At 50.0% G+C, this 310-nt stretch overlaps 1 protein-coding gene across 1 annotated transcript in view; it reads right to left on the bottom strand.

The window, feature by feature from the left end:
• Positions 1-6: 6 nt before the first annotated feature.
• The window catches only part of LOC119594619 (chymotrypsin-1-like), a 9830-nt gene continuing 9526 nt past the window's right edge, over positions 7-310 (bottom strand). Inside the window, exon 8 of the mRNA XM_037943671.1 lies at positions 7-306. Within this exon, the coding sequence (XP_037799599.1) occupies positions 133-306 (174 nt within the window). The 3' untranslated portion in view covers positions 7-132. The remainder of the gene's footprint in view (positions 307-310) is intronic.

Below are 310 nucleotides of genomic sequence, written 5' to 3'. Positions count from 1 at the left end.
ACAAGCAATAACGAAAACGCACATCGGGAATATCAGCGTTACCAACATCAGTCACCCTTTGCGGACTATGGGCATAACAGCCACTGACCCTTTTTAATCTTAAAAAAAATCCCCTCTCTAGCCCTCTGAAGTTTAAAAAATGTCCAGGGGCGTGAGATTCATGTCAATCCAAGATTTGTAATGTGACACGCGGGTGAAGACAGCGGGTAGACCTACATTGGTGCACATCGGGAATCCAAAGCTTACGACGCCGATCTGGGTACACTGCACCCCCGAACACACCACCAGAGGGCCGCCGGAGTCACCCTGG

The sequence above is a fragment of the Penaeus monodon genome, chromosome 34 (genome assembly GCF_015228065.2).
Source record: "Penaeus monodon isolate SGIC_2016 chromosome 34, NSTDA_Pmon_1, whole genome shotgun sequence".
Taxonomy (NCBI): Eukaryota; Metazoa; Arthropoda; class Malacostraca; order Decapoda; family Penaeidae; genus Penaeus; species Penaeus monodon.
This window is presented reverse-complemented; position numbering and strand designations above follow the sequence as displayed.